This window comes from Gossypium arboreum, chromosome 11 (genome assembly GCF_025698485.1).
Source record: "Gossypium arboreum isolate Shixiya-1 chromosome 11, ASM2569848v2, whole genome shotgun sequence".
Lineage (NCBI taxonomy): Eukaryota > Viridiplantae > Streptophyta > Magnoliopsida > Malvales > Malvaceae > Gossypium > Gossypium arboreum.
Window position 1 is genome coordinate 34756147 of NC_069080.1, and position 13480 is coordinate 34769626.

The window sequence follows — 13480 nt, forward strand, 5'->3', positions numbered from 1 at the left end:
TATTTTTAATATTTTTAATCTTTTTAAAGTCAAGTAAATTTTAAGCATTCTTCAAAAACATATTTAAACATAAATTATATGATTTTTTTTCTATATTATGTTGTTACACTTTTACTCTTTTAATAGTCTAAATATACAAGGATGCAATGGTAATTTTATATAGTGGAGTGGGTCGGGATGGGACAAGCAACTACTATGACCGCTTCATACCCACTATTCAAAAGAAAAAATTCACCCTACCAACATCCACTTCTCGAAAAAAAATCTACTCCATTCGGAGCATATTAGTTCGAAATCTATCTAACAGTTTAGATTTTACCATCCATATAATGATCACATCTTACTAAATAAAAAATTAACATTTTTTTTTGTATATAGTGCTAGTATCTTTATAATTTCTTTGCATCTTTAATTTGTTTTATTAGATTATTGTTACATTATCGTAACTTTAAAGCTGTCCACAACTTCAAGATTGAAATTTAATCTAAATGTCCCGGGAAGAAGTTCAACTCCACTTCTTTCAGGTTAAATAACTTTTTACCTTTATAAACTAAAGAATGCTTTTAATTTGTTTTGTGCCAAAAATGGCGAATGAGGTAAACGTTTCAAGCAAATTGATTCTTATTAGGGGAAATTTTCATAACAGTAATGAACACATATATCATATGTTTAATGCAGCAATGAAGTCTTCGTCGTTTTCCATGGCCTGAATTGTCTTAGGCGAGAGGCAAACTTTAATCTCAATATCTCCTTCTTCAACTCCCGGAGACACCGTCACCAGCCCATCACATTTGGACTCTGCCCCATGACTCATTGCAATCGGTCTTCCCCATCCAAAATCATTGCCATATATATCGAACCTGGGTGAATTTCCTGTTAACAAAGCATTATTCATCATCGGCCCTGTTTGGAATAGCAAAGGACTATTTACCCACCACTTGACAAAATTTATGAAGTTTTCCTCTCTGTGGTTTGCAACAACCTGGTTTATTTCCCATGCAGCGTTTCCGAGCCCCTTCTCCACCAGCTCCCCTGCTTTCAAACTCACCTCTGCACTATGAATTGCATTTCCAAAATATTCTTCTGGCAGCTGCTGCAGTTTTTGTCTAACACCAATCACTAAGAATATCATGGTCTCTTGATTCGGGTCCATCTGCCTATTCCGCATGATGGATTGCCAAAACAGAGACAAGAGTGCTTGAAGAGAGGAAATCTTGTCGGTGTTCATCTCAGCATTAGCTTTTCTTTTGATCCTCACAATGCTCTCTTTTCTGAAATTAAAAACTCTTACTTTCAAATTACCAGGTTGAAAGAACCGTTCTTGAATATGCTCCTTTTGTAAAGGAATCCGAATAGGGTAATGTATATCATCAATAAGCGGTCTCTTAAATATGGGAGGTCTAGATAAATAATCAAAACCACGAGAAGTTTCAGACCAAGAATTAAAGAAATGCCAAAACGAGGCACCATCAACAACAGAATGATTGGCACTGCAAGTAATGAAAATACCATCAACAAGCTCAGTTACTTGCACTGCAAGCAATGGTTTTGAAGTGCCCTCAATATTCTTAACGCCATCTAATTGGAAAAAGGCGTCGACGGTTTCAGGAACATAGACAGGTTCCACGAGATCAGAAATGTTTACATTCTCAGCTGTGGCATGGGCAAATAAGGCTCCGGCATTGTTGCAGTCAATGAAAAAAGAAGTAGTTTTATCTTCATGTTCAATGGTGGCAAGGCGACCCGCGAGCGGAGGAAAGAAGTCTAGCGTACGTGAAAGGGAGGTTTGCAAGTGATGGATCAAGGCATCCGGCAGTTTGGGCTTATGGAAGAGCAATCCTGCCTGCAAGTAACCGACTAAAAGGTGTTTCAGATCCCATGGAGTTAGATCTATCCTGTCGGTTTCTTTGCTTCGGCTCCCTGCCTGGATGATTCTCGAGGAAATGAAGCGGATGCTTGCCATTATGTTCCCTGCAAACTTAACAACTTTTTATATTATAACTTACCTATTTTTCTTAGAGAAATCTTATATGAAAGTGAAATTGAAATTTGGGTTGCTTCTTATAGTTGATCTTGATTAACATTTATGGCTTTCTGGAATCCATTTTTTGTAATTTTTCTCTTTTCAGTTTCATGTTCTGTGAGGGTTTCAGGAACGTAATTAAGCCTAAATGAACTTTAATTCCTTGTATGCTAATGTAAGGAGTTACACTGTATTATATCCCATTTATAAGTATTTAATACAAGAAATAAATAAATAGTATTAGAAAGTAGAAATTATACTATTATTTTTATGGTTAAAATATGCTACCAGTCCTTATCCTCTTTATGCATTTGAAATTTTAGTCCCTCTACTTTTATTTTTAGAAATTTAGCATCTCTATTTTTGGATTATAAAATTCAAATCAAATTGTTAACATGGTTAAAACTCTTCTGTTAAATTCACTTATATCACATTTTGAAATAAATAAATAAAAGATATTCCTTGACATCAATGTAACAATAAAATGACGTTGTAATGAACTTAAATTTATCAAAAAAATATCAATGCTAACAATTGGACTTACATTTTTAAATAAAAATAGATGGATTAAATTCTTAAAAATAAAAGTAAAAGAATTAAATTTTAAATGTATGAAAAATACAGGACTTAAAGCATATTTTAACTATTTTATTCAAAGAATAACAAAACTGAATTTGGATTGGCATAATAAATATTTGGCCTCCAATTTTACAAAAGAAAAAATCATTTTAATCCTCCATTTAATATTTCACATTTTTAGCTTTTAAATTTGTTTTATTTGTTAAATCACCAAAAATGGATAAAAAAGTTAATATATTAATTTTACTGACATTTGAGCCGATCAAGCCAGTGCAAAAAAATCGGGTTCATTTTCTAGACCCGACTCGACCTGAAAATTGGGCCTAAAAATTTACCCAAGCCCGATCAAGATAAAAAATGCTAAACTTGAGTCCGATCCGTCTGCATTAATTTTTTAAATTAATTTTATATAAAAATAAACTTAAAAAATATAATACAACAAATAGACTAAAAACATTAAAACAAATGTTTCCCAGCAAATTAAAAATACATGTAAAAAAGTTTTTATACTTAAATAACACTAAAATAATTGCAATTTAACAAGCAAATATCTCTAAAATAATAACAAAATTAATAATAAAACAAGAGTTATACAACATCTAACCAATAATAATAAAATAGGGGCAATATAATAGTGAAATGGTAGTGAAACAACAACATAATAGTAGTAAACAACAACAAAGAACAATAATTTTTTTTGTAAAATTCGGGCTGGGCTAGGCTCGATCAAAAAGTCTTGCTTGAGGCCCAACTCATTTTCTTAACGGGCCTTATTTTTTATCTAAGTCTATTTTCAAGTCTAATTTTTTGCCCAAACCCTAACATTTTTAGAGCGGACTTTCGGGGTTCAGGCGGATGACCCAATCCATGATTAGGTCTAGCTGACATGACATACACATAGGTGCCACCATGCTAACAACTAATTAAATTTTTAAAATTTATAAATTTTAAATTGCAAATTATTAAAATTGTTTAAAAGTATAAAAATCATAAAAAAATAATTTTTTAAATTTTATAAAAATTAATTAATCGCTAAAGTGGTAATCACGTGACAACCTATGTGCATGTCATGTCAGTTAATTTTCCTTCAATTTTGAGCTAATTTAATAAACAATGTAAATTCAAGGGTTAAAATAAATGAAAATGAAATGAAGTGAAATGATAAAATAATTTTTATAAAGTTGTAGAGTTAAAAACAAGTCATTATTCTATTTGAATTTAATCCAATTAAATTTATGCAATTACCGGTATATCAAAATCTAAATAAATCAACATATAAATCTTAAATAAAACCATAGTTAAAGCTCTTGTCGTGTTTTGCTTAATACGAATTCGAACCGTTTTAACCCCCGCCCCGGCACTAATATTGTATAAAAAATAACATCTGCAAATAACTTTGTAAATAGACTTGGTAGAAAAGAAATAGAACTAGGGTACAATTGGATATTACCTTATTCGGTCCAATATGTGCACATGTAACTCAAAAGCCTTTTAAATTTGGGCTTTCATTGTATCTCTGTTTTCATTTGAGAAAACCCTGTATGTTACTACTGACTTGGCTGGTCGTCTCGCAGTAGCAAGGTCATGGCGTTTTCATCACCACGTGCCAGTTCTCTGCTTCTTGGCCATGGAAGATGCGCCAGATTCCTTTGTTCTTCATCCTCTTCTTCTTCTTCTTATTCATTTCCGGGTAGGTATTTATATTATTTATCTCTATTCCTTTTTGTCCTCCCATCTTTTTCATTTCCTGGTTTTGGCTTTTTAACGTTTTTAAGTAAAGAAAATATACTATGGAAATTGCAGAACACATCAGTTTCATCAAAGAAGTGGCTGCAACTCAACCTCCTCAGCATCTCTCTCAGCTTTTAAGAATACTCAATGCAAGAGGTAAATAAAAGTTCCTTCTCTTTTGTTATGATATTGGATTTGGTTTTTTCAAGTTCGTATTTTCATTTCTTGCAGTTTTGATCTTGAATTTTTTTAATTTTGTTGGCTTGGATCCTATTACGGAGAAGACTGATAAAAGCATAGTTTGTAGTGATTTATAACTCTAAAGACTTATATAGTCTCCTATATATCTGGTGCATTCCAACAGGTGAATCAATTCTTTCTCCTGGAGCAAAGCAAGGGTTAATGCCGCTAGCAATTCCGCTATCCCAAAGCAACTCAGGTACTGATGAAGTATATCTATGTTGGAATTGGCTGTTAATAAGAAATGCTTCAATTGATACTGTTGCATAATTTTGCTGGTAATAGGTGCTGTAACTGCATTGCTCAGGTGGCCAACAGCTCCCACTGGGTGAGAAACTTCAAATGTCTGACCTTTTATAATTTCTTAATTCTCTTTAGCCTGATTCATATTCCTCTCATCTCTTAGAATGGAGATGCCAGTGGTGGAGGTTCGTAAACATGGAGTTTGGCTTTTGGCCAAGAATGTAAGTTTTGCCCTCAGCATGACATGGCCAATGTGACCGTTTCCCTGGCTAGGGTCTGGAGCTGAACGTCCATTGTATTCGATATCTTCAATATCAGTTTTTTACCATGCTGGATATCTCCTATACCTTGTAATTTGTCTCCCTCTCCCTCTCCCTCTCTCTCTCAAATAGGTAGACCAGTTTATACACAGAATCCTGGTTGAAGAAGATGCCAATAATGGAATTGATGAGTTGTTTCATGCTGCATCTGATGCTGGGGAGAAACTTTATAGAAAGGGCGACTTCTCTAAATCTCAGATTATGGATGTAGATGTTTATCTTCTAAGAAAGGTATTAAAACTATATATTTCTTCTATTGTGCACTTTAAGCAGGTTTCAGCCATGTTAACGGATGACCATTTCAGGTCGGTTTATTTCCTGATGTCCTGGAGCGCAAAGTGGTGCAGCATTTTGAGAATGGAGACCATGTAAGACTACTTGGCTGCCCTAGCCATTTTAAATGTATTCATTTCTGCACGAAAATTAACATTTGTTCTTTATATGTACCTGCTTGTGAAAGGTTTCAGCTTTGGTGACTGGAGAATTCTATACAAGGAAAAACCATTTTCCAGGATTTGCACGGCCTTTTGTTTTCAATGCAGAAGTTTTACTGAAGTAAAAACTCCAGTTACTTTCACTTGAGTTTATTCTGCTATGTTCAACTGACTTGTCCTACTAAGATGTTTCTTTGGCATTTTTTTAGGGTCGGGCGTAACATAGAAGCTAAAGATGCTGCAAGGGGGGCTTTAAAATCCCCGTGGTGGACTTTAGGTTGCAAGTACCATGTATGGGAACCGCAAATAGTCATTTTCATGAACTTTCATGTTCTGTTTTCCCTTTCAAGATAGTAAATAGTATTTACCTTCTCATATTAAAAAGTTGCTTCGTCTGCAGGAAGTTGCTTGTATAGCAGAATGGAAGGATGAGCAAATTGAATATAGAACAGAAAAAATGACAGAAGAGGGAAGGCGAGAAGATTTAAACAAGGGAAAACCAGCTTTCCAGGTTTCTAGTTATTGCTTGTTATGTTTATTGATCTGACTATATAGATATTAAAAGTGTGTATCTATCTGTTTCTTCTTTTTTGTTGTCACTAATTCTCTTTCTTTTGTGTATGATCCAACTCCTAAACAAATCTGCAGATCGCATTGGATGAAGCAGCCTTTTTGTTGGATTTAGCTTCTGTGGAAGGAACTTGGGATAGCTCTCTGGAGCGAATTGCTGAATGTTACAAGGAGGCTGGACTCCATGATATGGCAAGATTTATGCAATACAAAGACTAATTGTTAAGGCGTGGGAATTTAGTCTGCAGTCTCTTAGATCTTCAAATTTTCATGGTACTATTTTATTTCTTAAAAATCATTGATGAAATTGGGGATTGATTGGCCTCATTACAAGTGTGAGCATGTTTTGCAACGGGTTGATTTTAATCTATAATAGAGAAAAGTTGTACTGTCTCTTGTTAGTCAATAAACAAGAATGAACATTCCAAACGGTTAAGAAAACCAGAATATTATACACTTGTCCTGACTGAAATTTTTACCTTTGTTCAGGTTGCTGTCATGTATATATATATTCACACACAGACTATAAACTTGATGTTCTCTCTTCGACCATTGAAAAGCCAGAATTTTATTCATTTCCACACAAAATGTGAAAGAAAAACCAAAAATTAAAAAACTGTGACAAAAGCTCGAGAGCCCCTTCTCGTCAACACTATTATTTTTGTCTATGGAGCAAATGGAAGAGATGTTTTCTTGCTCTTACTTTTTGTTTTCCTCCACAGGAGCTTTTTCCATAAACTCCCACCTTGTTTTTTGCTAGGAACGATAGCTAAAGATTTTACTGCAGCATTGTCTTCCTCGATTTTCTCTCCACTTAAAACAGCAATGCTGTCTGGAGGTGCTACTGTCCTGTTAGAAATGAAAGATGAACTCGGATTGCCTTTCTCTTTGGACTTAGGAGATGCAAGATCGTTCGTTTCAGCATTATCTTCAGCTATCATCTGATCTAGTAGAGATGATCTTTGGCTCATCAACTTCTTCCTTGGTGGAATTGGGATTGCAGTCGAAGTTGGACTAGAGACGATGTTGTCGAGAAGGACTGCTTCCTTTGTAGATGCCAATGCTTTCAATTGCTTTCCCAAGTTTAATATAGTCTCTTGGCACTCGGCCAACTTTTCTGAAGCAGCTGCGATCTCCCAGTCCTGCCAGATTAATCAAGAGTCAAAATATCAAAACTACCAGAGTAATGATGTGAAACGAAATTATGTTACATGCATACGTGTGATATGAACTTACTGTTCGAAACTGGTTCTCATGGTGCTTGATTTCAGGATTTCGTATTTCCTTTTCTGTCACACTGAAGAGAACAAAATATCAATTGCACAAATTCTAGATGCTGCAGACAGAATTGATCATGATATTAGGTTCAGAAGGTAAAACTGATATTACCTGTCAAGACGTGTGACCTCCAATTCTTCATGGCCGTAATTTTTATTCTCAGATTTCAGATCTTGAGGAGACTTTGGACAAGCCTCATTTAGTTCAACTATGGTTGATGAGAGCTCATCATCAGGGTTTTCATTCATTGGTTCATGCTTTTCAACTTGACCTTCAACCATTTCCTCAGTTCTTCTCAAAGTATCTAACTCTGCCTGCAAGTTTGCGATGGTTTTTCCAGATTCCTCAAGTTGATTGGATATAGAATCACTCCTATCTGTCGTTGATTGGAGCTTATATTCTAGATCTTTCTCTGCAGTTTCCTTGTTAACTGATTCATCTTTTAGTTTTCGGTTTTCTTCTGTCACACTAGTCTCTTTCTTTTGAAGGAAGTCATCATTTCCATTTGGAACAGCAAGGTGTGATTTATCTGCCTCTACGAATTGACTGACTATTCCAACTTCTGCTTCACTTTCAGTTCGTGATTCATCCCAGTTGAAATGCTTCTTGATTGCACCTTTCATGCTTGAAACATCTTGAAGGGAAAAGCAATGATTAATGATCCAGTCCAAAGCAGAAGTCAATTGTTGGGTAAATGTGTTGAGGTCTGTCTTTCCTTTCAACAGGTCATAACAAGCTTGCACAAATTGCTGTAAAACAGCACTAAGTTCAGAAGTTTTCCACTGGAAAACACGAACCATGTAGTCCGATGGTGTTTCAGAGTGCTTGTATGACAAGGAATTCCTCTCTTTGAATAAGGACTCCAGGATATTATTATCTGTTGATGATATGCTGATCCCTTCAATAAGCTCAATTATCCTGCAAATTGATTTACTCAAATCAGGATGAAAGCTTGGATCACTCTTCTTGTCTGAGCAAATGTTAACATCAGCATCCCCATTAGATGATGAATCCATCTTTGAAGAACCATTTGAGGGTTTCCATGCGATGTAGCCCCTAATACAGGAGGGATTGAAGCCATTGGGATGGTCTGAACCCTCCCTTTCATCAAACATTTCACCAGTGTTTGGATAGCTCATGCAGGACAAAGATTTTCTAATATCCTCCAGTATTTCATGGGGATTTCTTTGAGTTGCACGGTTTTGCTCCAAGATCACCTTAAGTATATCCCGAAGCCAGCCACACTCTTTGCTAAGCAATGGGCTTTCAGACTTCATTTCATTGTTCAACATGCTACGGTCTGGCTGACTGTCAGGAACAGGGACTATCTCCTTACATATTACCTCCAAGGAACTTCCACTTGTCCCAGTTTGCATAGGTCCAAGGGTCCCATTAGCATCATCCGAAGAAACATGAGAATTTCCAGAAAATTGATCAGCAGAAACTAAAGCTAACTTTTCCATTTCGACAAAGTCATCCATCAGATTTATTTCTGAAGATCCAACAGTTTTACGTAATGCTGACTCCCTCAACTGTCTATCCCTGCATTGCTCCAGTTCTGAAATTAAAGCTGAAGCCCAGGATTCTGCGCAGCTGGCTTTATCATCGCTGCCAACATCGGACATGGATGCTAGAGAGACCTCATGTGGCAGTGCACTATTCCTGGTTGCCTCATTGTTTACTTCACTTTTTGATGATTCTTCAGTGTGAGACTCAACCTCGGATAATTTGGAAGCTGTACGTGCATACATGACTCTCGAGAAGTGAAGTTCATTCATTTTCTTATTAAGGGCTTCCTTGAGAGCCTTATTTTCTTCTTCCATAGCACATAACTGCTCATTTAGGATATTAGTTCTCTTCCTCGGACTGTCTGAATAATTGTCGACCACAAAGTCACGCCCTGGACTGGTAGGACTAGGATTTAACTTTCTCCTACTCATTTCAATAGAGTCCTTTCCCAGCATTTCAACTTCATTTTTCATCTTAGCCAAGGCAGCAGGACCTGGCAGTCGTTTCCGGACTAGGAGACGGAGCCTTTGAGATTCTGATTCTAGCTTAGCAATTTTCTTCACACTTTCTAAATGTTGCTTGTGTGATGCTTCAGTTGTGCGGCGATTGAATTCTCTCTCTTCATTCCTGATGTCAAGCTCCTTCTCAAGCACTCGAACCTCATATTTCAGAGAAGCATTTTCTTTCTCTGTGGACTCTACTTTTGCCATTAGTGCAATAAAATCAGTCTCCATTTGAGCCCTTTGCTTGTGTAAATCATCAATCACTTTTTCCTTTGCCAAGAGAGCCCTACTTAGATTCGTATTCTCAACTCCTAACTTGGTAACCCTTTTGCTAGACTCCGCCAACTGTGCCTCTAAAATCGTCTTCAATTTCTCGAACTCTTTTGAAGCCTTCATTACGGCATCACGAATTCTTTGCTCGTGCTCTTCCCGAACAAACTGTAGTTGCTGCATGCATTGCTTCAGGGCCGTGTCAAGATGATTTAGCCTTTCTTCGCAAGCAACTCTCTTCTGCAAAGCTTCATCCCGTTCTTGCTTTAGAATAACTGCTTCCGCTTCTACCTTTTCCATGCCTTTCATATAATTTGTTGGTTAAGAAGTAGCTAAATAATGTAGAGAAGGAGGAAATCTAAAATGCAGATCATTAAAACTGCAAAGCCTAAAAGGGGAAAACAAAAATATACCGACAACAGCTTCCATTGCTATCTTTTCATGTTTCTTCACAAGTTCATCTTTGGAATTACAGTCAGAAAGTGCGGAAGAAAGCTTGTTATTTAAAATTTTCAGTTCATTCTCCAATTCTCTTCTGTCAGCCTGCAGTGTCTGTATCTGGGAACCCAAATCACGCAGAAAACTTAATTATAATAACACAACACCAAAGCAAAAACTTCCCAGAAAACATCAATCCTAATATGGTCCAAGAATTATATAATACATTATGTGAACTCTTTTTCTCACTCTTGCTTTCTCGTGCACACATTTGTGCAGCTGAGTTTAACTTGATCACTCAACAAATGATAACTTAGGGAAAAAGAAAAGGTTTCTAATCTGAAGCTCATGTACTTGAACATCTCATATGAATGCAGAAGAATATATACTTAGGGAATAGTTTGGCAAGATTTATTTATTATTAGTAGTTGAGTTGGGATCTTTTCTGACCTTATCAGCAGTTCAGAAAATCCTGAACATAATTTAAATTTTGGAGAAAGTTTACTGAAAATATTAATTCTTAATTCACCTCATCTTCATTGTCTTTCAGTGACGGGTTTACTTTGTCAGTTGCAAGAATGATCTTCTCAGTCGCCTTTTTCCTCCAAAGCCATGTTTTCTGGTCCATTGTTTCACCAGTGTTAATAATTCAAGGCTTTCAACCCAAAACACCTGCATTTAAATTACATGTTGATAAAAAACCAAAATCTGCTTGCTTCAGTCATTAGACAAAATATATATGTTTCAGGAAACATAAAATTCCAACACGTAAAAAACTTTAAAACATTCGTTCATTGAAGTTGCATGCGTACGGTTCATGCTAGATACTTCCAAATTATGAACATAGTTTCAGAGCCGCTGTTAATATCTTTTACCTCCGATGATTAGTGTAAGAGTAGGTTCTTAGTGCGCATGGACCATCAAAGCAGAGAACTGAAGGCAGAGGAGGGGGTGTTGGAAATTCCAGTGAGAGCAAGGAGTGGAACAAAGAAGAGGAGGAGCTAAACCAAGCAACATAAAGGAAAGAGAAATAGTGAGAGAGAGAGAAAAGTGGAGTGTGTTTGGTAGACAGGAAAAGTAAAATGTAGGAAAAGTGAAATTAAGGAGAGAATGAAAGCGTTTAGGGGAGGGAGTGAATGAGATCCTGTTTTGTTGGTTGTTTACTTTCTTCTGACGTTGCGGCAGAGCGGAAGTCTTTGTCTTTGTCTTTTTTTTTTTCTCTAAAATATGTTTTAATAATTCAATTAAAAGCTTAAAACTCGCCTTCTTTCTTTATCTTCACTTTTTTTCTTTCCTTCTAAGTCTGAATTACTTAATTTTTTTAAAGCTTAAAAGTAAAAATGGTAACATTTATTTTTCCTTTTCTAGCTACAAGTATAATTGAGTTAGAAAAAGACGAGTATGATCAATTTTTTCTATGGTTTCAGGTAAAAGAGTTATACCATTAAATGTAAACTCTAATTTAATGTAATTATACATATAAATTTTTAAATTGGACCAGTTTTTAAAAATGAATAAATATTTCTATTTATTTTAATATTGTAATTACATTTAATATTATCAATTAATTATATTTAATTCGTGATACCAAATTTAATTAAACACATTATAATTATAATTAATATAAATTCAAATTAATTTAAATTTTATAAATATAATTACACCAAATTACATTTTACATCTCATGGTCATTAAACAATGATATTTCTTGCAAGTGTTAAATGAACCTACCCCATCACCTTTACCCTTTTTTTTTTTCACTAGAATTTGTAAAAGAAAATTGATTTGGGTTGGGTAAGAAGATGCTTCTAATTACACCTTTCATTTATGTTATATATTGTATATAATAAAATGATCAAGAATGTTCTTTTATGATGATTTTTAAATATAAAATCATTGTAGCTAATGATATATTACCGTTTATTATTAATTCAGTAAAAGATAATATACTAAATAAAAATAATTTATCTAAAATAATGTTTGATTCTTTTTAACAAATGCCTTCTTATATTCCATATGCATATAAATTAAAAGTTCAAAGTAAAAAAACAATAGCCAAACAAGTGGAAGTCATTGATCCGGAAAAACAAAAGTTAAATTCAGCTAACTCCTATCTTTTAATTTGATTAATTTTAGTTTTCTCTTAATTTTAATTCTAAATCAAATACTAGTAGTTAAATTCGATTGGTTAAATTTAATACTAATTCAATACTATACATACAATTATAGATTTATTCTATATTCTACAATTGGGTCATTCTAAGGCTTTTTTGGATCACTAATTAATACTAGTGTGACAAAATTTTAAGGAATAATATCGTTTTATTAAGTTTTTGAGTGTTTGGAACACCAATGGTAAGGCTTGTTTGGGTGGGAAGTCTTACCTCATTGAAGCTCCAATTTTCAATTAGAACATTAAGCTCCAATGAAAAAAAAAAGCAACCCCAGTCAACCTATTTCTTTTACAATTTTAACATTTTATCTAAGTTATATATATTACCATTATATAATTAATATTAATTAATTAAAATAAGCATTTTAATAGACATATGTTGTTAAATGAATTTATAAATTTACATATTTTTAATAATTTCGCAAAAGTAAAATAATTTTAAAAACTTCTATTATATATCATTTTTAATTTAATGTCCTTAATAATCATTTTTTATTCTCACCTCACCGCTACAGTTGTGTTTGAATCCAAACACACACTCCATCGTTGTTTCTAATCTCACCTTACAATAACTAATCTCACCGCTGCTGCCATTTTTCACCTCACCGGAGGTAAATACACTGCCCATCCAAACTAAGCCAAAGTCCCTATACTTCTCAAGTTTTAAAATTTCAATCTTGATGCAAATGGCAGACATCAATTCATTAATTGAAGTTTTAGTGAGTAATATGTGGAAATAACAAACTAATATGACATGACACATATAATAATATATATGTCATATTAAGTTTTGGAAATAATAAACTTAACTTATTAATAAATTTAACAATTATTATTTAGTAAGAACTGAATTTCAAAATTTAAAAATACATAAATTAAAACAATTACCAAAGTATATAAATTAAATCCACAAAATTTATAAAATAAAAATTTTGAGTTAAAAATAAAAACCTAAAAATCCTTTTTTATTATTATCGTAATAACAACAAATCTTATAAAACAATATTAAGCACTTGGTGCCCTTTTCACAACAAATTAATTACTAAAAAGAACACTTGATCTAATCACACGTCATTTTAGCTTAAACCCAAAAAGCTTGAACTATAATTGGAGTATTATTGCATCATTCAACCCAAAATTTATTAAGTTTCTTTTTCCTCACAATGTTA

General features: G+C 34.0%; 3 protein-coding genes across 3 annotated transcripts; 1 reads left to right on the forward strand and 2 right to left on the reverse strand.

Moving 5' to 3' along the window:
* Positions 1-661: 661 nt before the first annotated feature.
* On the reverse strand, positions 662-1963 carry LOC108468616 (uncharacterized acetyltransferase At3g50280-like). The gene has a single exon (XM_017769499.1). The coding sequence runs from the start codon at positions 1961-1963 to the stop codon at positions 662-664; it is 1302 nt and encodes a 433-aa protein (XP_017624988.1).
* Positions 1964-4036: 2073 nt separating this feature from the next.
* On the forward strand, positions 4037-6581 carry LOC108470084 (protein IN CHLOROPLAST ATPASE BIOGENESIS, chloroplastic-like). The gene is made up of 11 exons (XM_017771290.2): positions 4037-4292; positions 4406-4489; positions 4698-4772; positions 4859-4901; positions 4980-5037; positions 5209-5367; positions 5442-5504; positions 5597-5691; positions 5780-5861; positions 5971-6081; positions 6219-6581. The coding sequence occupies exons 1-11, from the start codon at positions 4187-4189 to the stop codon at positions 6357-6359; spliced, it is 1017 nt and encodes a 338-aa protein (XP_017626779.1). The 5' UTR covers positions 4037-4186; the 3' UTR covers positions 6360-6581.
* Positions 6582-6677: 96 nt separating this feature from the next.
* Positions 6678-11360, reverse strand: LOC108470082 (filament-like plant protein 7). Its single transcript, XM_017771288.2, has 6 exons — positions 11014-11360; positions 10668-10810; positions 10114-10258; positions 7530-10002; positions 7377-7437; positions 6678-7282 (listed from the first exon to the last, which is right to left on the reverse strand). Exons 2-6 carry the CDS (start codon positions 10764-10766, stop codon positions 6806-6808), a joined length of 3255 nt encoding a protein of 1084 aa, XP_017626777.1. The 5' UTR covers positions 10767-10810; positions 11014-11360; the 3' UTR covers positions 6678-6805.
* Positions 11361-13480: the final 2120 nt, after the last annotated feature.

Coding starts and splice junctions, on each gene's coding strand:
- LOC108468616 (XM_017769499.1), bottom strand. CDS start 1,963: ATGGCAAGCATCCGCTTCATTTCCTCGAGAATCATCCAGGCAGGGAGC.
- LOC108470084 (XM_017771290.2), top strand. CDS start 4,187: ATGGCGTTTTCATCACCACGTGCCAGTTCTCTGCTTCTTGGCCATGGA. Junction 4,293..4,405: donor TTCTTCTTATTCATTTCCGG/GTAGGTATTTAT, acceptor TGGAAATTGCAG/AACACATCAGTTTCATCAAA. Junction 5,038..5,208: donor TTTGGCTTTTGGCCAAGAAT/GTAAGTTTTGCC, acceptor TCTCTCAAATAG/GTAGACCAGTTTATACACAG.
- LOC108470082 (XM_017771288.2), bottom strand. CDS start 10,766: ATGGACCAGAAAACATGGCTTTGGAGGAAAAAGGCGACTGAGAAGATC. Junction 10,003..10,113: donor AGCAATGGAAGCTGTTGTCG/GTATATTTTTGT, acceptor ATTATATGAAAG/GCATGGAAAAGGTAGAAGCG. Junction 7,438..7,529: donor GAGGTCACACGTCTTGACAG/GTAATATCAGTT, acceptor TGTTCTCTTCAG/TGTGACAGAAAAGGAAATAC.